Here is a 23,836-nt window from a genome sequence, read left to right as displayed (position 1 = left end):
AGAAGAGGACTGCCCCCCCCCCCCCCCCTCAGAGCCTGGTTCCTCTCTAGGTTTCTTCCTAGGTTCTGGCCTTTCTAGGGAGTTTTTCCTAGCCACCGTGCCTCTACATCTGCATTGCTTGCTGTTTGGGGTTTTAGGCTGGGTTTCTGTACAGCACTTTGTGATATCGGCTTATGTAAAAAGGGCTATATAAATAAATTTGATTGACTGATCTACAAATCACCTTGCATCATGAATAAATACTTATTATTTGTAGATCAGTCAGTCACAATTTACCCACAATGGATCACGGATTTGATGCTCTCAAACACAACCAATGTTAGTCATGGAACATTTGTGCCAACATGGACGACAGTGTGTGGAACACGTATAGCGAAATTAAAGCATAAAATAATTTATTCAATCATAACATCACTCAACAAAGCTCATATTGATAATATAATTAGACCAATTTATTCACAGGTGATACACAGCTTTTAACATTGATTGGGGCGTTGATTATATGATGCTGCTCTCCATTCTCTTTGACTGAGTGTCACTTAGGGACACATCTCCTTAGCAAGAGGTCTTTCTTCCCTTGCTTTCTGCTGTAGAGCCCACTCTCTCTTTCTCCCTCTCTGTTTGCTCTCTTCAGCATACAGAACTCTCAGGGGCCGTCTCCATGGTAACATGGAAAGCCCCACGCATCGGCAAGGCAACCAAAGATAAAACGACAAAGACATTTTCCACCAAGCAGCTTGTTTTAAAGTGGGTTGATTAGTGTGTGTGTGTGTGTGTGTGTGTGTGTGTGGTTGTTGTTCAGAGTTGTTTGAGACCAGATTGGTTCTGGTGAGCTGTCTGTGACATCCTGGCTCTCCTCTTTCCAGTCCAGTTGAGTCTGGTTCAGTTCTAAACTTCTGCCGTTTGGCCTAGTTCACTTCGCCATTTCCTCAGCAATGGCCTTCCCCATCTTATCCTTCACATATGCCACTTTCTGCCAATCAGACTTCAGCTCCAGCCACTCATAGTATGGCACCTAGGGAGGGACAGAAAGTACAGATTCAGGGTTTGTCTATCAATAATACTCTTTACCTTGTAGTATTATAGATACACCCAGTAGCGTTTTTATGCAAATCAGGTTTGAAGACAATCTAGGTGGTTCTCTCATTTGGGTAAAAGTCCATCCTCCGTCTTCTCTCCTCTATGACCCGGAAACTGATAAGTTGTCGAGATGTGTCAATTCGTTAGTAGGAAGAGTGTCCTCCCCTCCTCGATAGCCCCCTTTCATTGAGGATTCTCATGTGTATCCTACCACAGAAAAGTTAAATCTGCCAAAAACCCTTTGAATCAGCTTATTTTTTGTCAGTGGAGAAAAACACGCACGTTTGAAAACGATATGCTACTTATTATTTTATTTATAAAAAGTCAGAACTACCTCATTTGTTTTGATCACTTTAGACATTTATCTTGCAGACTCTCCTCGATTAACTTTGACCTTTTTCAGAAGGCGGCAAAAGAGGACAGAGGAGAGAGGACAAATCGAATTGATAAAATGCCTGTCTGAAAGTCTGTCTCAGGTAAGTTCAGTGGCCTAGTTTACCCAGCATGCACCACTGCAGACCTGAGAGCTCTCAGGCTAACGCAATTGGCCTAGATGAGAGAGAAAGGTAAGATTGGCTCACGCGATTGTCCTAGATGAGAGAGACAGCTGGGATTGGCTAAGGAGCTTGGCCTAGATGAAACAGAGCTGCTGCTATTCTCCTGGCTCCTGACTGACTCTCAGGCCTTTTTATAACTGGCATCCTTCAGGGAGACAGACCAGCCAGGCCCTGCATGATGCAGCATTAAATCAGCATTAGATTGCTTTTTATAGCATTAGCTAGCCAACTATAGCATCATACGGTACACCGCTAGCCAGCATTAGCCACTAGGGTTGTCACGATACCAGTATCACTATAACTACTGTGGCAAGGAAACTAAAAGGTAGAGGTAATTTCTTGAGGAAAAACAAAACTGTCCAAATGTTGTTAACAAACATTATGTTGTCACCCAGAGTCCAATTATTGAATTTTCCAAGTTATATCACACTATTTAATACGAGTGTACAAGAAATTAAGAACACCTGCTCTTGCCATGACAGACTGACCAGATGAAAGCTGTGATCCCTTATTGATGTCACTTGTTAAATCCACTTCAATCAGTGTAGATGAAAGGGGAGGAGACAGGTTAAAAAAAGGATTTTAAGCCTTGAGACATGGATTGTGTACAGCGCATTCGGAAAGTATTCAGACCCCTTGACTTTTTCCACATTTTGTCACGTTACAGTCTTATTCTAAAATTGATTAAATCATTTTATTCCTCACCAATCTATACACCATCATGACAAAGGGAAAACAGCTTTAGACATGTATTACAAATAAAAAAAACAAAGATACCTTATTTGCATACAGCCTAGTGGTTAGAGCATTGGCCTAGTAACCGAAAGGTTGCAAGATCAAATCCTAGAGCTGACAAGGTAAAAATCTGTCGTTCTGCCCCTGAACAAGGCAGTTAACCCACTGTTCCTAGGCAGTCATTGAAAATAAGAATTTGTTCTTAACTGACTTGCCTAGTTAAATAAAATAAAATGTAAAAAATTCAGACCCCTTGCTATGAGACTCGAAATTGAGCTCAGGTGCATTCTTGAGATGTTTCTACAACTTGAATGGAGTCCACCTGTGGTAAATTTAATTGATTGGACATGATTTGGAAAGGCACACACCTGTCTACATAAGGTCCCACAGTTGACAGTGCATGTCAGAGCAAAAACCAAGCCATGAGGTCGAAGGAATTCAAATCCAATTTTATTTGCCACATGCACTGAATACAACAGGTGTAGACCTTACAGTGAAATGCTTACTTACAATGTTTATGACAACTATGTTGTTTCCACTTTGATCTTAATATAAATCCACAAGCGTACTATAATTACAATATTAGTGTGTTTCTTACATCTGCAAACAGCTAGTTTGTATTTTCTTAGCAAGTTATGCTAAATCGTGTTAGCCACTAATGCTAGCTAACTAGCCAATAAAAGTACTGAGTCGGGCAAACGTAGCTAGCTAATACAGCCTGATACCAGTGCTGGTGGAGGCCTAAATCAGCATGTTGTTTCTTCAAAAGTACCTTCTATATCAAAGAGGAATAGGCGAAGCATGAATATGTTGGCTACATGAATAAAGATTTAATGTAGCCAAAGATTACAGGGTCCCCTAGGAAACAATGAACATCACTTTGGTTCCTACCCAATCACAACAACTCGCTAATGGCATTTTCACTCGTCATGTCAAACAATGTATTCAGTGCCCGCTATTATTTATATTCTAACTATAGAATTAGAATAAACATATTTCCATGATTCCAAAAGTTCACAGTGTTTTGATCTAGATCACAATTGCAACATTTGGTTAAAAATAAGGCCCAGCTTTTTTCCCATATCGTGGCAGTGTGGAAATTATCTCAAATGAGTGCAGAAAATGCAGAAATTGATGGAAACGCAGGAAATTATATTAAGTTGAAGTTGAATTGAACAGTGTAAAACTGAATGGAGAAAGACCCATTGAAATAACTGAGTATAAACTCTGCAAAAAAAGAAAAGTCCTCTCACTGTCAACTGTGTTTATGTTCAGCAAACTTAACATGTGTAAATATTTGTATGAACATAACAAGATTCAACAACTGAGACATAAACTGAACAAGTTCCACAGACATGTGGATAATGTGTCCCTGAACAAAGGGGGGGGTGAAAATCAAAGTCAGTATCTGGTGTGGCCACCAGCTGCATTAAGTACTGCAGGGCATCTCCTCCTCAAACTGCACTCGATTTGCCAGTTCTTGCTGTGAGATGCTACCCCACTCTTCCATCAAGGCACCTGCAAGTTTCCGGACATTTCTGGGGGGGGAATGGCCCTTGCCCTCACCCTCCAATCCAACAGGTCCCAGACGTGCACAATGGGATTGAGATCAGGGCTCTTCGCTGGCCATGGCAGAACACTGACATTCCTGTCTTGCAGGAAATCACGCACAGAACGAGCAGTATGGCTGGTGGCATTGTCATGCTGGAGGGTCATGTCAGGATGAGCTTGCAGGAAGGGTACCACCCACATGAGGGAGGAGAACGTCTTCCCTGTAACGCACAGCTTTGAGATTGCCTGCAATGATAACAAGCTCAGTCCGATGATGCTGTGACACACCGCCCCAGACCATGATGGACCCTCCACCTCCAAATCGATCCCGCTCCAGAGTACAGGCCTCGGTGTAACGCTCATTCCTTAGCGCTGATCACCGGAAGCATTTGAGGGAAAATATTTTCTGAACGTCACGCGCCGATGTAAAATGCTGTTTTTATATATAAATATGAACTTTACCGAACAAAAAATGCATGTATTGTGTAACATGATGTCCTATGAGTGTCATCTGATGAAGATTGTCAAAGGTTAGTGCTGAATGCTAGTTGCTTTGAAAATGGCAGTGTGATTTTTTTTGCCAGGGTACTCTCCTAACATAATCTAATGTTTTGCTTTTGCTGTAAAGCCTTTTTGAAATCGGACAACGTGGTTCGATTCAGGAGAGGTGTATCTATAAAATGGTGTAAAATATTTTCCCTCAAATACTGCCGGTGAATCAGCGCCACAATTTACAAAAATACTTGTCATAAACGTTGATACAAATTAAAACTGTCATTCAAAGAATTATAGATGAACATCTCCTTTATGCAAACGCTATGAAAGATTTCAAAAAAGCTTCACGAGGAAGCTTTTAGTACTGAGCTCAGAAAAATACACTAGGCTATACAGATAGTCGCCATCTTGGAGTCATCTAAAATCATAATTTGCATTAGAAATATTCCCTTACCTTTGATGATCTTCATCTGAAGGCACTTCCAGGAATCCCAGGTCCACAACAAATGTTGTTTTGTTCGATAAAGTCCATAATTTATGTCCAAATAACTCCTTGTTGTTCTCGCGTTCAGTAAGCTACTTCAAATGTAGAAAGCGCGAGGGCAATGTTGCGACAAAAAGTTTAAAAAAAATTGTATTTACGTTCGTTCAAACATGTCAAACGTTGTAAAACATCAATCTTTAGGGCCTTCAGAACGTGAAGATTAAGTAATATTTCAACCGGACGGTTCCTGTGTCTTGAAAAAGTTTTTGGAACGGGAGATGTCATTCTCTGGGTGACAAACTTCCCAGGCTTCTCATTCGGTCTCTGTTCATCGTAGACGCTTCAAACAACTTTCTAAAGACTGTTGACATCTAGTGGAAGCCTTAGGAAGTGTCTACGATTGGCAATGACTTGAAAGGACTACAAGCACCAGAATTCTCACTTCCTGCTTAGATTTTTCTCAGGATTTTGTCTGCCATATGAGTTATGTTATACTCACAGACATCATTCAAACAGTTTTAGAAACTTCAGTGATTTCTATCCAAATCTATTAATAATTTGCATATTACAGTTCCTGGGCCCGAGTAGTAGGCCGTTTAATTTGGGTACGTTTTTCATCCGGCCGTGAAAATACTGCCCCCTACCCTAACGACTGTTCCACAGGTGCATGTTCATTAATTGTTTATGGTTCATTGAATGGGAAACTGTTTAAACCCTTTCCAATGAAGATCTGTGAAGTTATTTGGATTTTTACGAATTATCTTTGAAAGACAGGGTCCTGAAAAAGTGACGTTTATATGCGTTGCCACCCTAGGGTCACGCACTACTCATAAAGCAAATGTAGAATTGATATTAATCAAAAACATAAAATACCGTCAAATAGCATCATACATTTGAAAAATACCATATGATATTTTATGCATATCGCCCAGCTCTTTTTATTTAATCTTTATTTAACCAGGTTGACCAGTTGAGAACAAGTTCTCATTTACAACTGCGACCTGACCAAGATAAAGCAAAGCAGTGCGACAAAAACAGAGTTACACATGGGATAAACAAACGTACAGTCAATAACACAATAGAAAACGTACTTGGACCTAGACTTGGCACTCCAGTACCGCTTGCCGTGCGGAAGCAGAGAGATCAGTCTATGACTCGGGTGACTGGAGTCTGACAATTTTTAGGGCCTTCTACACCGCTTGGTATAGAGGTCCTGGATGGCAGGAAGATTGGGCCCGGTGATGTACTGGGCCGTACGCACTATCCACTGTAGTGCCTTGTGGTCGGAGGCCGAGCAGTTGCCATACCAGGCAGTGATGCAACCAGTCAGGATGCTCTCGATGGTGCAGCTGTAAAACCTTTTCAGGATCTGAGGACCCATGCCAAATCTTTTCAGTCTCCTGAGGGGTAATAGGTTTTGCCCTCTTCACGACTGTCTTGGTGTGCTTGGACCATATTAGTTTGTTGGTGATGTGGACGCCAGGGAACTTGGAAGCTCTCAACCTGCTCCACTGCAGCCCCGTCGATGAGAATGGGGACGTGCTCGGTCCTCCTTTTCCTGTAGTCCACAATCATCTCCTTTGTCTTGACACGTTGAGGGAGAGGTTGTTGTCCTTGCACCACACGGTCAGGTCTCTGACCTCATCCGTAAAGGCTGTCTCATCATTGTCGGTAATCAGGCCTACCACTGTTGTGTTGTCAGCAAACTTAATGATGGTGTTGGAGTCGTGCCTGGCCGTGCAGTCATGAGTGAACAGGGAGTACAGAAGGGGACTGAGCACGCACCCCTGAGGGGCCCCCGTGTTGAGGATGAGCATGGTGGACGTGTACCTACCCTTACCACCTGGGGGCGGCCCGTCAGGAAGTCCAGGATCCAGTTGCAGAGGGAGGTGTTTAGTCCCAGAGTCCTTAACTTAGTGATGAGCTTTGAGGGCACTACGGTGTTGAACGCTGAGCTGTAGTCAATGAATAGCATTCTCACATAGGTGTTCCTTTTGTCCAGGTGGGAGAGGGCAGTTTGGAGTGCAATAGAGATTGCATCATCTGTGGATCTGTTGTTGCGGTATACAAATTGGAGTGGATCTAGGGTTTCTGGGATAATGGTGTTGTGAGCCATGACCAGCTTTTCAAAGCACTTCATAGCTACAGACGTGAGTGCTACGGGTCGGTGGTCATTTAGGCAGGTTACCTTAGTGTTCTTGGGCACAGGGACAATGGTGGTCTGCTTGAAACATGTTGGTATTACAGACAGGGAGAGGTTGAAAATGTCAGTGAAGACACTTCCCAGTTGGTCAGCTCATGCTCGGAGTACACGTCCTGGTAATCCGTCTGGTCCAGCGGCCTTGTGAATGTTGACCTGTTTAAAAGGTCTTACTCACATCTCCTGCAGAGAATGTGATCACACAGTCGTCCGGAACAGCTGATGCTCTCATGCATGTTTCAGTGTTACTTGCCTCGAAGCAAGCATAAAAGTAATTTAGCTCGTCTGGTAGGCTCGTGTCACTGGGCAGCTCTCGGCTGTGCTTCCCTTCGTAGTCTGTAATAGTTTGCAAGCCCTGCCACATCCGACAAGCGTCGGAGCCGGTGTAGTACAATTCAATCTTAGTCCCGTATTGACGCTTTGCCTGTTTGATGGTTCATCAGAGGGCATAGCGGGATTTATTATAAGCTTCCCGCTCCTTGAAAGCGGCAGCTCTACCCTTTAGCTCAGTGCGAATGTTACTCCATGGCTTCAGGTTGGGGTATGTACGTACAGTCACTGTGGTGATGACGTCCTCGATGCACTTATTGATAAAGCCAGTGACTGATGTGATGTACTCCTCAGTGCCATCGAAAGAATCCCAGAACATATCCCAGTCTGTGCTAGCAATACAGTCCTGTAGTTTAGCATCTGCTTCATCTGACCACTTTTTTTTTTTTTTTAATAGACCGAGTCACTGGTGCTTCCTGCTTTAATTTTTGCTTGTAAGCAGGAAGATAGAGTTATGGTCAGTTTTGCCAAATGGAGGGCGAGGGAGAGCTTTGTACACGTCTCTGTGTGTGAAGTAAAGGTGGTCACAATTTTTGTTCCCTCTTGTTGCACATTTAACATGCTGATAGAAATTAGTCTTGTCCGTAGAGCTTCGAGACAGGGTTGTGTCGAGGTACAGATCTGGGGAAGGGTACCAAAAAAATATCTGTAGCATTGAAGGTCACAAGTACACAGTGGCTTCCATCATTCTTGAATGGAAGAAGTTTGGAACCACCAAGACTCTTCCTAGAGCTGGCCACCCGGCCAAACTGAGCAATTGGGGGAGAAAGGCCTTGTTCAGGCAGGTGACCAAGAACCAGATGGTTACTCTGACAGAGCTCCAGAGTTCCTCTGTGGAGATGGGAGAACCTTCCAGAAGGACAACCATCTCTGCAGCACTCCACCAATCAGGCCTTTATGGTAGAGTGGCCAGACGGAAGCCACTCCTCAGTAAAATGGACATGACAGCACGCTTGGAGTTTGCCAAAAGGCACCTAACGGACCATCAGACCATGAGAAACATGATTCGCTGGTCTGATGAAACCAAGATGGAACTCTTTGGCCTGAATGCCAAGTGTCACGTCTGGAGGAAGGGACTGGGAGACTAGTCAGGATTCCAGGAAAGTTGAACGCAAAGTACAGAGAGATCCATGATAAAAACCTGCTCCAGAGCACTCAGGACCTCAGACTTGGGAGAAGGTTCATCTTCCAACCGGACAATGACCCTAAGTACACAGCCAAGACAACGCAGGAGTGGTTTCGGGACAAGTCTCTGAATGTCCTTGTGTGGCCCAGCCATAGCCTGGACTTGAACCCGAGCTAATATCTCTGGAGACACCTGAAAATAGCTGTGCAGCGACGTTCCCCATCCAACCTGACAGAGCTTGAGAGAATCTGCAGAGAAGAATCTGAGAAACTCCCCAAATACAGGTGTGAAAAACTTGTAGCGTCATACCCAAGACTCGAGGCTGTAATCGCTACCAAAAGGTACTTTAAAGTACCGAGTACAGGGTCTAAATACTTATGTGAATGTGATATTTCAGTTTATTTTTAATAAATTAGCAACAATTTCTAAAAACCTGTTTTTGCTTTGTCATTATGGGGTATTGTGTGTAGATTGATGAGGTAAAAACATTTTAATCCATTTTAGAATAAGGCTGTAACATAACAAAATATGGGGAAAGTCAAGGGGTCTGAATACTTTCCGAATGCCCTGTACGTGTGCCATTCAAAGGGTAAATGGGCTAGAGAAAACATTTCGATGCCTTTGAATGGGTTATGGTAGTAGGTGCCAGGTGCACCGATTTGTGTGTCAAGAACTGCAACGCTGCTGGGTTTTTCACACTCAACAGTTTCCTGTGTGTATCAAGAATGGTCCACCACCCAAAGGACATCCAGCCAAGTTGACACAACTGTGGGAAGCATTGGAGTCAACCTTGGCCAGCAACCCTGTGGAACACTTTTGACACCTTGTGGAGTCCATGCCCTGACGAATTGAGGCTGTTTTGAGGGCAAAAGGGGGGAGTGCAACTCAATATGAAGGTGTTCTTAATGTTTTGTATACTCAGTTTATACAGCAGTTTTGAATAAGGACAATAGAGTATAGTTGGCTTCGTGTTCTCTTTTTGCCATAGAAAAGAGTATTGTGTTATACTGACAACCCTATTAGCCACACAAAGAGCTTGTTGTTCTCATAGTCTGTTAATCAGAGAAGGATAAAGAACCCTTTTACTTTGTCAGGGTGATGAGTTAATTTGCTGAAGTGGAAAGACAGACGTGTATATCTCACACAGCCCATTCCCTATGTAACAACTCTGAGGCACATGCTAAGGGGATGTGCTATGAACCACACCTAGACATCTACAGTGGATGGAAGTCAATTCCCTTTTAACTTCAGAAGACTGCTGTACTGTGCGTGTGTTACTTTGAGGCAATGAGCTTCAAGCAGTGTAATGCTGTGTCCATCCCGGTCTACCTGATCTCCCACAGGAAAGAGGCTTGTTCTGGTGATTACACCCAAGAGTGCCTGGCCTGGGGTGGAGAGTGGTGGAGGTGGTGTGTATGCTGTGGTTAAGGTTTGTGTGTGTGCGATAGACAGTGACTGTCAGAATGACTGCCAGAACATCTCTTTCAGTCCACCTCCATCACTCCCTCTCTCCTCGTCATCCCTCCTTACCTCTACAAGGATAAAGCCAGCCAGTTTGAGATGCCGTCTCATCATGGTGAATCGTCCCAGCAGATCTTTACTCCTGGAGCCATAGTTAGGAAACTCCCAAGTCAAGAACGCTAACCTGCAAAGAGGAGGACTGTCAGAACACATGCACACACACAGACACACACACACACACAGACCCTTCTTCCCTCACCTGCATGCCCCCTCAGGTAGGGGCTTGGCTCCGCCTCCTCCAGGCAGGTGAGGGGCTGTCAGGGTCACCAGGTCCATTGGCTTATTTTCACTGTCCACCACCAGCTCTCCATCTGATAGGACACAACAAGTCAGTCACCTGTTGTTCCAGCCTTACAGTGTATGTGTGTGTGTGCACGTGTATTCACCTATGGTCCAGCCGTATATAGTGTTGACCCCGGTACGTAGGGCCTCTGCTTTCCCCCCCACCAGATTATCCAGGGCCCCCTTCAGCCCAGCCTGTAGAGGGGAGAGGGGGGAGTCCTGGCCCAGGGTGGAGGGAAGCAACATGGCCTCTGTAGGCAGGGTGGAGGACAGAGACTCTGGGTGTTCTAACTGGAGGGTAGCAATGATGTGGAGGAGCTTCAGGCGATAGTTCTCCACTCGAGACAGACTGCCTTCTGTAAAACAGCAATATAGCAACGCAACATGAAATCAGCAGAATCACCCAAGTCTGTACAGCTGAGAAAGTACAGGGCTATGAACACAGACCACATGAACATCAGTGGATCGGTCCTCTGCTGCCATCTCCTGGGGTGGACCAGTACTAGAATGTGTGTTTACCTGAGAGTTTGGCAACATGTGTGTGTTGGTTGAGGGCTGTGATGTGCTGGGGCTTGGCCTGCTGTAACACACACAGAGACCACACCACGTCTGTCTGCAGGAACGCCTCCAGGCTCGGGAGAACACCCTCCAGGGCAGAGTGGACCTACATACACACAGGAGGAGATAGTTGACAAACACGGACTACATTCAGGGAAGATACTCTAACCAAAAGCATCTTCCCCTCATCAGCCAAAGTTGATAGAACTGTAATGTGCAGCACTGACATGACTCTACATGACTGAGAACCCAGTCTATTCTACACAATATTTATCCTTGAGTATCCAGGCTGCATCACCTCCGCTGTGATTGGGAGTCCCATAGGGCGGTAGACAATTGGCCCAGCGCCGTCCGGGTTTGGCCGGGGTAGGCAGTCATTGTAAATAATAATTTGTTCTTAACTGACTAGTTAAATAAAATGAAAACAAATAAAAAGAATAAGGTAAATAAAGAAACAAATTGCTACTCTCATTGTTTACCTTCTTGTAGAACTCCTCCCCCTTGCTGGGCTGGAAGTTGAGCCTGGCCAGTGACATGAGCAGGTTACAAAGCTGCAGTGTGCTGTACTTCTGACTGTTCACACTGTAGTGCTGAATAGTTTTGTTTTTATCAAACAAAGGAAGAAAATAAGAGGATGAGTTAATCAAGAGGGCTAGGGGATGATCCAATCAGTTTAAGACGTGTTTAGAAGTGTTTGAGTGTGCGCGGACCTCAGTGAATGCCTCAAACAATGGGAGATGGAGCCACTTGAGGAAGGCTAGTGATTTGGCGCAGCGAGTAACATCGGCAGAACTAATCTCTGGCATTCTGGGTAACAACTCGGCTGCCAATCGCTGGAAGACCTGGGAGTGGTGGAAATTCAACTTCCCTGAGAGAGAGAGAGAGAGAGAGAGAGAGAGAGATAATGTAAAGCCCCCATGCAGTCTTTGTAATTTTATTTTTAAATGATCACTGTATGTCTAATAAATCACTGTGTTCAATTATAGAAAATATTTTTTACAATTTATTTCCCTGAACCTCCTTTGGTCCCTGAAATGATGTCTGATTGTGTGGGCATTAGGAAAAATTAAGATATTTACATACACAGCCCTGATTGGCTGATAGGATGGTCTAGTCCACCACTTACCCAGATGAACAGTCATTGGTCTATTATATTAAGATCATGATGTGGGCCAAAACGTTCCATCCCACCTGAACAGGCTGAAATTCCAGGGGCCTCATTCATCAACCGTGCGTACATTTCTTACTCAATTCTGGCGTACTTGGAGATTCTAGGATTTGCGTGCACCTCAAATTATTGGTATTTATCAATACTGTCACAGGCAAGCAACATATATATAAGTGAACACTTATATAAATGGTGCCAGAGGGGATGGCTGCTGTTTTACGGGCTCCTAACCAACTATGCTATTTTGTTAGTTTTACTGCATTGTTTGTAACTTATTTTTTACATAAAGTTGCTGCTACCGTCTCTTATGACCAAAAAGAGCTTCTGGACATCAGAAGAGCGCTTACTCTCCTCAAACTGGACAAAGATTTTTTCTTTAATGAGTCCGACCTGAAGGATATACTGCTTCCCCGAGACCAGGCCCAAATCCCTGTCATTCGTGTGAAGATGGAAATACAGGGGGCGAAGGTCGGGGTGCCTTGTGAGGATTCGTAAACTGCCACTACCATTGGTTCTATTGGCCAACGTGCAATCACTGGAAAACAAACTGGATGATCTACGATCGAGACTTACTAATGGGACATTATTTTTTTTTAAATATCTTATGTTTCACCGAGTCGTGGCTGAACAATGACACGGATAATATAGAGCTGGCTAGGTTTTCCGTGCATTGGCAGGACAAAGCAGCTACGTCTGGTAAGATGAGGGGCGGGTGTGTGTGTCTATTTGTCAATAACAGCTGGTGTGCAATGTCTAATATTAAAGAAGTCTCAAGGTATTGCTTGCCTGAAGTAGAGTACCTCATAATAGGCTGTAGACCATACTATCTACCAAGAGAGTTCTCATCCATATTAGTCGTAGCTGTCTATTCACCGCCACAAACCAATGCTGGCACTCAACAAGCTTTATAAGGCCATAAGCAAACAAGAAAATGCTCATGCCGAAGCGGTACTTCTAGTGTCTGGGGACTTTAATGCAGGCAAACTTAAATCTGTTTACATAATTTCTACCAGCATGTCACACAAAAAAAAATCTCTAGACCACCTTTACTCCACACACAGAGACGCATACAAAGCTCTCCCTAGCAAACCATTTGGCAAATCTGACCATAATTCTATCCTCCTGATTCCTGCTTACAAGCAAAAACTAAAGCAGGAAGTACTAGTGACTTGCTCAATACGGCAGTGGTTAGATGACACAGATGCTACAGTACTATTTTGCTTGCACAGACTGGAATATGTTCCATGATTCATCCAATGCCATTGAGGAGTATACCACCTCAGTCACCGGCTTCATCAATAAGGGCATTGACGACATCATCCCCACAGTGACGTACATTTATTTATTTAACTAGGCAAGTCAGTTAAGAACAAATTCTTATTTAAAATGACAGCCAAATCTGGACGACGCTGTGCCAATTGTGGCCACCCTATGGGACTCCCAATCACGGCCGGTTGTGATACCCTGGTTCGAATCGGTGTATGTAGTGACGCCTCAAACATTGAGATGCAGCGCCTTAGACCGCTGTGCCACTAGGGAGCCTAATCAAAAGCCATGGATTACAGGCAACATCCGCACTGCGCTCAAGGCTAGAGATCCCGCTTTCAAGGAGCGGGACACTAATCCAGATGCTTATAAGAAATCCCGCTATGCCCCTGCAACTCTTCCCTGATAAAATCTGAGATTTTTCCCCCAAATTCTGATTTATATTTTCCCAAATTATGTTCTGTGTTTAATTTTTCATTCTTAAAATTACAATTGTTCATACAGAACCATCAAATTTGGATGTTCGGAGTCCATGTCAATGCTTAAATCACATCAGAAGAAATTTGCGGTGGAGCAAGTGAAAATTGCATGTACTTCCAGAATTGTTTGCCGAGCTACTCATGTGTGAACCACTAGAAGTTGTGTGCACGCATGGTTTTAGATTTGCGTGGAGACGCACACACTTTCCCATCAAGTTCAAAATGGATAAATACCAACCTTTATGGGAAAACTGGTGCACGCAAGGTTTAGAGTCCTTTTTTTGCGCACGCACCTTGATAATCGAGGGCACAGGCATTTTTTTCAAACAGCTCTTACACAAAAAGGGCATATCATAATTTTCACAATTACAGTGTGCTATTTTTGACCTCAGTGTGAAAATATCATTTTAAAAACTGTGGGGGGGAATCACATTTACTGCACCGCCCCTTTAAATCTGTTGGAATACAGAAAAATTCACAGCTGAAATATCAGTTGATCGCAGGTAGTTTGTTGTTAGGTAGATTGTTAACAAAGATGGGGAATAACAATGGTACCAGTTCAACCCTGTGGCACATCCTTTTACATCTCCAGATTTAAAAAAAATTATAATAAATATATATATATATATATATATATATATATCTCAAAAAAATAAAGGGAACACTTAAACAACACAATGTAACTCCAAGTCAATCACACTTCTGTGAAATCAAACAGTCCACTTAGGAAGCAACACTGATTGACAATACATTTCACATGCTGTTGTGCAAATGAAATAGACAACAGGTGGAAATTATAGGCAATTAGCAAGACACCCCCAATAAAGGAGTGGTTCTGCAGGTGGTAACCACAGACCACTTCTCAGTTCCTATGCTTCCTGGCTGATGTTTTGGTCACTTTTGAATGCTGGCGGTGCTTTCCCTCTAGTGGTAGCATGAGACGGAATCTACAACCCACACACACTACGCTGTGTCTGTCAGCGTAGTGTCCAGAGCATGGAGGCGCTACCAGGAGACAGGCCAGTACATCAGGAGACGTGGAGGAGGCCGTTGGAGGGCTACAACCCAGCAGCAGGACCGCTACCTCTGCCTTTGTGCAAGGAGGAGCAGGAGGAGCACTGCCAGAGCCCTGCAAAATGACCTCCAGCAGGCCACAAATGTGCATGTGTCTGCTCAAACGGTCAGAAACAGACTCCATGAGGGTGGTATGAGGGCCCGACGTCCACAGGTGGGGGTTGTGCTTACAGCCCAACACCGTGCAGGACGTTTGGCATTTGCCAGAGAACACCAAGATTGGCAAATTCGCCACTGGCGCCCTGTGCTCTTCACAGATGAAAGCAGGTTCATACTGAGCACGTGACAGACGTGACAGTCTGGAGACGCCGTGGAGAACGTTCTGCTGCCTGCAACATCCTCCAGCATGACCGGTTTGGCGGTGGGTCAGTCATGGTGTGGGGTGCCATTTCTTTGGGGGGCCGCACAGCCCTCCATGTGCTCGCCAGAGGTAGCCTGACTGTCATTAGGTACCGAGATGAGATCCTCAGACCCCTTGTGAGACCATATGCTGGTGCGGTTGGCCCTGGGTTCTTCCTAATGCGAGACAATGCTAGACCTCATGTGGCTGGAGTGTATCAGCAGTTCCTGCAAGAGGAAGGCATTGATGCTATGGACTGGCCCGCCCGTTCCCCAGACCTGAATCCAATTGAGCACATCTGGGACATCATGTCTCGCTCCATCCACCAACGCCACGTTGCACCACAGACTGTCCAGGAGTTGGCGGATGCTTTAGTCCAGGTCTGGGAGGAGATCCCTCAGGAGACCATCCGCCACCTCATCAGGAGCATGCCCAGGCGTTGTAGGGAGGTCATACAGGCACATGGAGGCCACACACACTACTGAGCCTCATTTTGACTTGTTTTAAGGACATTACATCAAAGTTGGATCAGCCTGTAGTGTGGTTTTCCACTTTAATTTTGAGTGTGACTCCAAATCCAGACCTCCATGGGTTGATAAATTGGATGTCCATTGATTATTTTTGAGTGATTTTGTTGTCAGCACATTCAACTATGTAAAGAAAAAATTATTTAATAAGATTATTTCATTCATTCAGATCTAGGATGTGTTATTTTAGTGTTCCCTTTATTTTTTTGAGCAGTGTATATAAATAAATAAATAAATAACTGTTGAGCAATAACAGACATTTCGGTTATTGTTCAGCTTTTAAACAACTTATTGACCTACAGTGATTATATTATTTGAATTCCATTTCGTTCAGTTTTTTTTCTTTGAGCTCAATGCGCACATTGCACAGTTTCTCTAGAGAAAAAAAACCCAGTATGCCTTATTTACTTTGAAGAACTAAACATTTGTGATTTTGGCAGACAGCATAGGCAGCACCTCTATGGAGATGAAATAATAAAGTCAAAATAAAACAAAATGTAATATACACAACAACTGAAATATTTTTGTCAAGTGTGTGTGTGTACCATATGCGTAGGCGAGGTCCAACAGTACCGGTGTGGTAAGGTCTGTTGAGGGTTTCTGTAAGAGGTAGTACGACAGAGCTCTGAGCAGAGGCACTGAACGGCGTCCCTGAGACGCCAGAGATACAGACACCCTGCGGATATCCTCCGCCCCAAACCCTTCAGCTAGCTCCAACGCCTGGGGTGGGAAAAGAGAGAGGGGGGAGACAGAGAGAAAAGAAAAGGAGTGTTGGGTTGAGATAGATTTGTTGATGGTGGCAGTTACAGTTCCACTCAGCTATATATGTACAGTTGAAGTTGGAAGTTTACATACGAGTTTTATTGACTCCAACCTAAGTGTTTTTCAACCACTCCACAAATTTCTCGTTAACAAACTATAGTTTTGGCACAGTCTGTGAGGACATCTACTTTGTGCATGACACATTTAATTATTCCAACAATTGTTTACACACAGATTATTTCACTGTATCACAATTCCAGTGGGTCAGAAGTTTACATTCACTAAGTTGACTGTGCCTTTAAACAGCTCGGAAGATTCCAGAAAATTATGTCATGGCTTTAGAAGCTTCTGATAGGCTAATTGACATCATTTGAGTCAAATGGAGGTTTACCTGTATTTCAAGGTCTACCTTCAAACTCAGCGCCTATTTGCTTGACATCATGGGAAAATGAAAATCAGCCAAGACCTCAGAAAAAAAATTGGAGACCTCCACAAGTCTGGTACATCCTTGAGAGCAATTTCCAAATGCCTGAAGGTACCACGTTCATCTGTACAAACAATAGTATGCAAGTATAAACACCATGGGACCACGCAGCCGTCATACCGCTCAGGAAGGAGGCGCGTTCTGTCTCCTAGAGATGAACGTACTTTGTGCGAAAAGTGCAAATCAATCCCAGAACAACAGCAAAGGACATTGTGAAGATGCTGGAGGAAACAGGTACAGAAGTATCTTTATTCACAATAAAACGAGTCCTATATCGACATAACCTGAAAGGTCACTCAGCAAGGAAGAAACCACTGCTCCAAAACCACCATAAAAAAGCCAGACTAGGGTTTGCAACTGCACATGGAGAAATGTCTTCTGGTCTGATGAAACAAAAATAGAACTGTTTGGCCATAATGACCATCGTTATGTTTGGAGGAAAAAGGGGGATGCTTGCAAGCCGAAGAACACCATCCCAACCGTGAAGCATGGGGGTGGCAGCATCATGTTGTGGAGGTGCTTTGCTGCAGGAGGGACTGGTGCACTTCACAAAATAGATGGCTTCATGAGGAAGGAAAATTATGTGGATATATTGAAGCAACATCTCAAGACATCAGTCAGGAAGTTAAAGCTTGGTCGCAAATGGGTCAAATGGGCACTGAGTTTGAAGGAAGGCCTTGAAATACATCCACAGGTACACCTCCAATTGACTCAAATGATGTCAATTAGCCTATCAGAAGCTTCTAAAGCCATTACATCATTTTCTGGAATTTTCCAAGAAGTTTGAAGTACAGTCAACTTAGTGTATTTAAACCTCTAGCTGTATCTGGAATTGTGATACAGTGGAATTGTGATAGTGAATTATAAGTGAAATAATCTGTCTGTAAACAATTGTTGGAAAAATGACTTGTGTCATGCACAAAGTAGATGTCCTAACTGACTTGCCAAACTACAGGTTGATAACAAGAAATTTGTGGAGTGGTTGAAAAACGAGTTAATGACTCCAACCTAAGTGTATGTAAACTTCTGACTTCAACTGTATGCATGTACGTACGTACGCATGCACGCGTACGTACGCACGCACAACACCATAATGACAAAGCGAAAACCGATATAGGCATTTTTGCAAATGTATCAAATTTAAAAAAGATACTTTACATAAATAAGTATTCAGACCCTTTGCTAAGACTAGAAATTGAGCTCAGGTGCATCCTTGAGATGTTTCTACAACTTGATTCGAGTCCACTTGTGGTAAATTCAATTGATTGGACATGATTTGGAAAGGCACACACCTGTCTATATAAGGTCCCACAGTTGACAGTGCACGTAAGAGCAAAAACCAAGCCATGAGGTCTAAGGAATTGTCCATAGAGCTCTGAGACAGGATTGTGTCGAGGCACAGATCTGGGGAAGGGTACCAAAAAATATCTGCAGCATTGAAGGTCTCCAAGAACACAGTGGCCTCCATCATTCTGAAATGGAAGTAGTATGGAACCACCAAGACTCTTCCTAGAGCTGGCTGCCCGGCCAAACTGAGCAATCGGGAGAATGAGGGCCTTGATCAGGGAGGTGACCAAGAACCCGATGGTCACTCTGACAGAGCTCTAGAGTTCCTCTGTGGAGATGGGAGAACCTTCCAGAAGGACAACCATCTCTGCTGCACTCCACCAATCAGGCATTTATGGTAGACAGAAACCACTCCTCAGTAAAAGGCACATGACAGCCCGCTTGGAGTTGCCAAAAGGCACCTAAAGACTGTCAGACCATGAGAAACAAGATTCTCTGGTCTCATGAAACCAAGATTGAACTCTTTGACCTGAATGCCAAGCATCCCATCTGGTGAAGCATGGTTGTGGCAGCATCACGCTGTGGTGATGTTTTTCTGCAGCAGGGATAAGCAGACTAGTCAGGATCTAGGCAAAGATGAACGGCGCAAAGTACAGAGATCCTTAATGAAAACCTGCTCCTGAGTGCTCAGGACCTCAGACTGGGGCAAAGGTTCACATTCCATCAGGACAACGACCCTAAGCACACAGCCAAGACAACGCAAGAGTGGCTTCGGGACAATTCTCTGAATGTCCTTGAGTGGCCCAGCCAGAACCCGGACTTGAACCCAATCGAACATCTCTGGAGATCTGAAAATAGCTGTGCAGCAATGCTCCCCATCCAACCTGACAGAGCTTGACAGGATCTGCAGAGAAGAATCTGAGAATCTTCCCAAATACACATGTGCCAAGCTTGTAGCGTCAGACTCAAGAAGAATCGAGGCTGTAATCGCTGCCAAAGGTGCTTCAACAAAGTACTAAGTAAAGGGTCTGAATACCTATGTAAATGTGATATTAAGGGCTTGTAAGTAAGCATTTCACAGTAAGGTCTACACGTTGTATTCGGCACATATGACAAATACATTTTTATTTGATATTTCAGTTTTTTTTAAATAAATTATCAAAAATGTCTAAATCTGTTTTTGCTTTGTTATTGTGTGTAGATTGATGAGGGGAAAAAACTAATACATTTTAGAATAAAGCGGTAAGGTAACAAAATGTGGAAAAAGGGGTCTGAATACTTTGTTCAATTTTATTGTTATATTACATCATGTTTTTTTACTATAATATAGGTGTCTTGACTGTGATAAGGGCTCTGGAAATAAGGGCATCTTGTCTGCTAAATTAACAAGCAAGCCTATGCCATTGCACAGCCATATGTTTCTACAAGCAAGCACCACTGCTGAGGTTACTGCCTTTTTGAAGATCATGTTCCATGATATAATATAACCAGTTGATATTAAGGTTTCAATAAATTAATCTTAAATGGCACTTGCTTTTTTTATTGACTGAATACTGTGTATATGGGGCAATTTAGCAATTAGGATTTGTTATCTTTAATGGTTATGATACATTTGGCATTGTCGAGCACTGTTGGCATAGGCCTATAGATAAATGCGCACATTTCTTTCCAGTGCGGTTCTTGTGTTCTAAAAATATATATACTGCTCAAAAAAATAAAAGGGAACACTTTAACAACACAATGTAACTCCAAGTCAATCACACTTCTGTGAAATCAAACTGTCCACTTAGGAAGCAACACTGATTGAAAATAAATGTCACATGCTGTTGTGCAAATGGAATAGACAACAGGTGGAAATGATAGGCAATTAGCAAGACACCCCCAATAAAGGAGTGGTTCTGCAGGTGGTAACCACAGACCACTTCTCAGTTCCTATGCTTCCTGGCTGATGTTTTGGTCACTTGAATTTCTTTGGGGGGCCGCACAGCCCTCCATGTGCTCGCCAGAGGTAGCCTGACTGCCATTAGGTATCGAGATGAGATCCTCAGACCCCTTGTGAGACCATATGCTGGTGCGGTTGGCCCTGGGTTCCTCCTAATGCAAGACAATGCTAGACCTCATGTGGCTGGAGTGTGTCAGCAGTTCCTGCAAGAGGAAGGCATTTTTGCTATGGACTGGCCCGCCCGTTCCCCAGACCTGAATCCAATTGAGCACATCTGGGACATCATGTCTCGCTCCATCCACCAACGCCACGTTGCACCACAGACTGTCCAGGAGTTGGCGGATGCTTTAGTCCAGGTCTGGGAGGAGATCCCTCAGGAGACCATCCGCCACCTCATCGGGAGCATGCCCAGGCGTTGTAGGGAGGTCAAACAGGCACGTGGAGGCCACACACACTACTGAGCCTCATTTTGACTTGTTTTAAGGACATTACATCAAAGTTGGATCAGCCTGCAGTGTGGTTTTCCACTTTAATTTTGAGTGTGACTCCAAATCCAGACCTCCATGGGTTGATAAATTGGATTTCCATTGATTATTTTTGTGTGATTTTGTTGTCAGCACATTCAACTATGTAAAGATAAAAGTATTTAATAAGATTATTTCATTCAGATCTAGGATGTGTTATTTTAGTGTTCCCTTTATTTTTTTGAGCAGTGCATTTTTAAATTCATTTGAGTACTCAGAAAATAAATAGAGTATTCGAACAGTCAAATGCCCATCCCTAATCATTGCGTGCAAGGAATGTTGACAAATAGTACTATAGTTGACTACTTTAATAAACTAAGTCAATTTGTCCAAATACTTATGAGTTTTTCAAATGGAGGGACTAGATACATAAGGTGCTTCATTTCTAAACAGTAAAACAGATATGCATGAAAATACCCTAAAATAAAAGCTAACATTCTTTCCTGTCGCCTAATCTGAAACATTCTGTCTCAAATCTAAAATGCTGGAGTATAGCAACAATTTAAATGTATTTTTAGTCACTGTCCAAATACATTTTTGATAACTCAGTATGTGTAGTGTGGGGGTAGTAGTATAGGTGCTTGTTACCTTATCCTCCAGTCTGTCCATCAGTGCAGGACTGAGGTGTCCAGCCCTAGCCATTAGGGTACTGACTGTTCTAGCGTCAGCGATCTCAGTCCAGCGGAGCTCCAGCTGTTTCAGCGCTGCACTCACCAGCGACACCTCCATCTGACCCTTCTGCCCTGCTCCCCAGTCTGCCAGGAAAGCCAACTGTTTGTGGGAGAGTCTGCGTACACGCCACAGCACCTCTGTCTGGATGGAGCGTTGTACTGCAGCTGTAGGAGGAACACCCAGAGCAGAGAGGGAGCGCAGCAGAGAGACCAGCGTACCATTCCACACTGATGCTACCTGGGGAAGAGATACATGCACACACGGTCAATTTACACACACTCAAAGAAACTCTCAGAGAGCACCGAAAGGTTTAGTGAATATTTTGAGCCGCCCTCTGCCTTAACTGTAACCTGCCCCATGTCTCTTGCTTTCATCACTCCTTACCCATCTTCATCCCCTCTCAACCCTCCACTTATCTACCCTCACCTTTCCTCATCCTGCCTGTCCCCTGACCCTTCTTACAACACCCTCTCCTACCTGTGCAGTAACAGTGTCCATTATGTCCAGCAGTCTGGGATCATTCAGCAGCTCAAATTGGTCCATTTTAGCTCCACCTTTCTCTCTCCCAGCCAATCTGACAAGCTGAACCAGAGCCTTAGCCGCCTGATTGGCATTTCCTCCTTGTGCCGCCCACGCCTGCAGGACATCCTGTGGAGATTGGGCCCTCTCTAAGAGCTCATCCAGCTGGGTGCGTTTGGGCTCGATGAGATACTCCTCTTTGACCAAACTCCTGCCCTCACATAGCCCCCTTAATACAGGCTGCCGCCAAGCCTGGGCCCACAGTGGCTCTGCTGGCCCAGCTGCAGCGGTAGGCAGGCGGGCAGCTGAGGCCTGGGGGGTGGCCCTGGGGAGGAGACGGGCACATCGGCCCAGCAGACGGCTGGTCATGGAGGAATAGAGAGCAGCACGAGACCAGAGAGAGCTGCACAAGGCCAGAGAGCAGTGAAACACGTATTCACAACACAGCAGCCAGAGTCACCATGCTAATACCTGAGAGTGAGCAATATAGAGAAAGAGTGAAAGAGAGAGTTAATTCAGGAGAGTGAATATCACTCAGTGGTTTTCATTCTTTTTTTGGTTCCTGAACCTACGATCACATGTTGCTATGCCCAAACAACCCCTTCATGTGGAACTTTATGATAAGGACTATATGTTCTTATTCTCCGTAGTCTGCCGGCATGGACTGCTGTCAACAAGCTTAGCCTAGCGATCTTTTGAGACGCTTTAGCAATTAGTAACAGTAACGCAGGGATTGTGTGTTGTGTAACATAACATTGTGTCAACAATCGTGTAGCCTGTACTACTACAAACAAAACATTTGCAGGAAATCAATGAATAGACATGGTTGTGGCAACTAGTCATAGTGAACTGAGCTGAATTAACGTCACTAGCAACACTTCAGTCTCAAAAGCTGAGCTGCGATCAAGCGTATTCTGACCTTGCCGACTAGGGTTTCTGCCGTTCTAGCTATTACAATTATGCAACTCAGACTGGCAACATTCTCTGCATTCACAACTACACATGTGACAGGTCTTATGTAGACATATAAATACATGTAGCTGCCATTGCTTTCTTTAAAGGACTGTTCTTACCTTGATAAATAAGATAGAAAGCAAGTGGTAGAAGACGAAGGCGACATTCACATGGAGCTGTCAGCAATAGTCGCAAGAATATGACCTCAAAGCTACCAGTGTCACATGATTGTCGGACGAAGCTGCGATTGGTCCACTTGTTTCAAGGCACTTTAGGTCGTTTTTTAAAATGTATTGCAGAACCTGGTCTTGATGTCTATGTGCGGAACCCATAGAATTAGATACACCCAGTGGTGTAAAAAGTTATTCTGCCCTTGAATTGCGTTCCCATGCAAAACTAGACAGATAGCTAACAACTAAGTCTTCAATAAAACTCCCAAGGCCTGACTTTTCCTGAATTAATATATTGAAAACGTTTATGTTGTGAAACTGCAAAATACAGAAAAGAAAATACTTTAGTATTCAATTCACATCGGCATACTGCAGCTGTATATTTACATTTCAAGTTGAAGTTGCATAAATACAAAGCACGTGCAAAGGTACCATGTATCTGACATGATGCCAAACCATATAGCTAATTGTTACTCATATGGTAATTGGCTAACTCCTTTCATTACTCTAATAATTTGCAACCATCTCTGTACAATAACAAAGCATATTACACTAGAAACAGTAACAAAACTATAGTATTGTATGTTTTACAATTCGTTTACATGACGCACGAGCAAAGTAATACATCTGACGTCATACATGAAAGGCAATGCAATTCGTGTGAGTAAATACAACCAACTAACATTGATAAGTAAGTAATTATATCAATAACAAGATTATCATCACTAGCAATATGCTTGAATCGAACT

General features: G+C 43.7%; 1 protein-coding gene across 1 annotated transcript; it reads right to left on the bottom strand.

Moving 5' to 3' along the window:
* Positions 1-430: 430 nt before the first annotated feature.
* On the bottom strand, positions 431-23,221 carry LOC106579951 (FAST kinase domain-containing protein 4). The gene is made up of 11 exons (XM_014160396.3): positions 23,037-23,221; positions 21,922-22,434; positions 21,361-21,681; positions 16,319-16,493; positions 11,630-11,787; positions 11,399-11,509; positions 10,881-11,025; positions 10,466-10,717; positions 10,279-10,390; positions 10,089-10,203; positions 431-1,015 (listed from the first exon to the last, which is right to left on the bottom strand). The coding sequence occupies exons 2-11, from the start codon at positions 22,330-22,332 to the stop codon at positions 914-916; spliced, it is 1,902 nt and encodes a 633-aa protein (XP_014015871.2). The 5' UTR covers positions 22,333-22,434; positions 23,037-23,221; the 3' UTR covers positions 431-913.
* Between the last annotated feature and the right edge of the window lie 615 nt (positions 23,222-23,836).

Source organism: Salmo salar, chromosome 02 (genome assembly GCF_965601325.2).
Source record: "Salmo salar chromosome 02, fSalSal1, whole genome shotgun sequence".
Taxonomy (NCBI): domain Eukaryota; kingdom Metazoa; phylum Chordata; class Actinopteri; order Salmoniformes; family Salmonidae; genus Salmo; species Salmo salar.
This window is presented reverse-complemented; position numbering and strand designations above follow the sequence as displayed.

Coding starts and splice junctions, on each gene's coding strand:
- LOC106579951 (XM_014160396.3), bottom strand. CDS start 22,332: ATGACCAGCCGTCTGCTGGGCCGATGTGCCCGTCTCCTCCCCAGGGCC. Junction 11,510..11,629: donor TGTTTGAGGCATTCACTGAG/GTCCGCGCACAC, acceptor AAAACTATTCAG/CACTACAGTGTGAACAGTCA. Junction 11,026..11,398: donor GGGAGGAGTTCTACAAGAAG/GTAAACAATGAG, acceptor GTGTGTATGTAG/GTCCACTCTGCCCTGGAGGG.